Source organism: Plasmodium gallinaceum (assembly GCF_900005855.1).
Source record: "Plasmodium gallinaceum strain 8A genome assembly, contig: PGAL8A_v1_65, whole genome shotgun sequence".
Taxonomy (NCBI): domain Eukaryota; phylum Apicomplexa; class Aconoidasida; order Haemosporida; family Plasmodiidae; genus Plasmodium; species Plasmodium gallinaceum.
In genome coordinates, this window is record NW_021628225.1 from 1,198,429 (window position 1) to 1,200,144 (window position 1,716).

General features: G+C 20.1%; 1 protein-coding gene across 1 annotated transcript; it reads left to right on the top strand.

The window, feature by feature from the left end:
* Positions 1-469: 469 nt before the first annotated feature.
* PGAL8A_00158400 (sec14-like cytosolic factor or phosphatidylinositol/phosphatidylcholine transfer protein, putative) lies at positions 470-1,602 on the top strand (the record flags this gene model as incomplete). Its single annotated transcript, XM_028675136.1, has 3 exons — positions 470-1,099; positions 1,183-1,341; positions 1,411-1,602. The coding sequence occupies 3 exons, from the start codon at positions 470-472 to the stop codon at positions 1,600-1,602; spliced, it is 981 nt and encodes a 326-aa protein (XP_028526697.1).
* Positions 1,603-1,716: the final 114 nt, after the last annotated feature.

Below are 1,716 nucleotides of genomic sequence, written 5' to 3' on the forward strand. Positions count from 1 at the left end.
TTGTAATTTAAGCTAAATGTGTGTATAAAAAAAAAAAAAAAATTGTGATTTAATGAAGAAAAGATAAAATTATATTAAGGGAAAAATCTTATTATAAAATTTATAAACATTTTATATGTAATTAGTTAATAATGCAAAAATATTCAAGAGTAAAATTTTTTATAGTAATAAAAAAAAAGTAAATGAATATATATAATAAAAATAAGAGTTGGGAATTTTATATAATTTTTATTATTTGTGAATTATGAGAAATTTATTAATATCTAATAAAATCTGCAAAAAAATCTTTATTAAATATTCGGAAATAACATTTTTAATAAATTTAGACAATAGTTGTTAAAAATATGTATATACGTATATATATTTAATGAAAAATATTATTATAATTGTTATTAATATAAAAAAATATTATCAATAAATATAACTAAAAGGAAGAAAAAAGGAAAGAGAAAAAAGAAAGAATAAGAATATGAGCATTACTCCAGGAAATATATCGTATAACTTAGATGTATTACTAAAGAAATATGAAGAACAAATAAAAACTGTAAAAAGATTAATGAAAATAAAAAATATAAAAGACAATGTAGAAGATATAATTTTAATCAGATATATACTTTCTTATGGAGATAAATTAGAAGATGCAGTAAATTCAATTGAAAAAGCTATTTTATGGAGAAAAAAAAATGTATATCCTTTATTAAAAAATAAAAAAATACATTCTGGAAATAATGATTTACTATTTCCAGATAGACTTAAACCATATTATTCTTTTATAAAAAAAACCTTAGCTGCATGTGAACACAAGTCAACAGTAGATAATCAACCCGTTGTAATAGCTAGATTAAAATTGTGTAATTTTACCTTATTATTAGATAATGTACCTGAAAATATTCTTGTGGATTATATTGTTTACTCAAATGAACATGAATTTATTGTATGTAATGAACAAACAAAAAAAAGTAATGTGCTTTGTAGAACTTATCGTTTTATTGATTTAAAAGGATTTATGCTTAAAAAATTTGATAGAAGATTCTTAAGAGTTTTTGCAAATACTTCAAAATTATCTGAATTTTTGCATCCACAATTAGTTGGAAAAACAGTACTTTTATTTATAATAATTTATCTTCATCATATACAATTATATATATATATATATATTTTATTTTTATGTTTTTTTTTTAGTATTTAATAAATGCTCCATCATATATTAGAATAACTATTGAAACATTAAAGACATTTGGTATAAGTAAAAGAACACTTAATAAATTAGAAATTCCTAAAATTATTGCAGGAAGAGAACCAGCTGATTGTGATTGGTTTACACTACTTGTTCATAAAGATGTAAATTCAAATAAAAAATTATATCCCCTTAAAAACTCATATACATATTCTTATTTTCTATTTCTTCAGGATATACCAACTTATTTTGGTGGAAACTGTAGATGTGAAAATGGGTGTATTCCAGGTTTTGAAAATGATTTAGATGATCCATTAAATTTAAATATAGAAGAAATAAAAGCAGAAATTAAAAATAACTTTAAAAAATTAAAAATGAAAAAAAATGAGGATACACAAAATTTAGAAAATTCCCAGAAAAAATAAATTATCAATCACATATATACATATATATATATTTTAATTACTCATTGGAAGCNAATTTCCCATTTTTTATATCTCAAGAAAAAGTGCACTTATATTTCTATGATTTACGGCTTT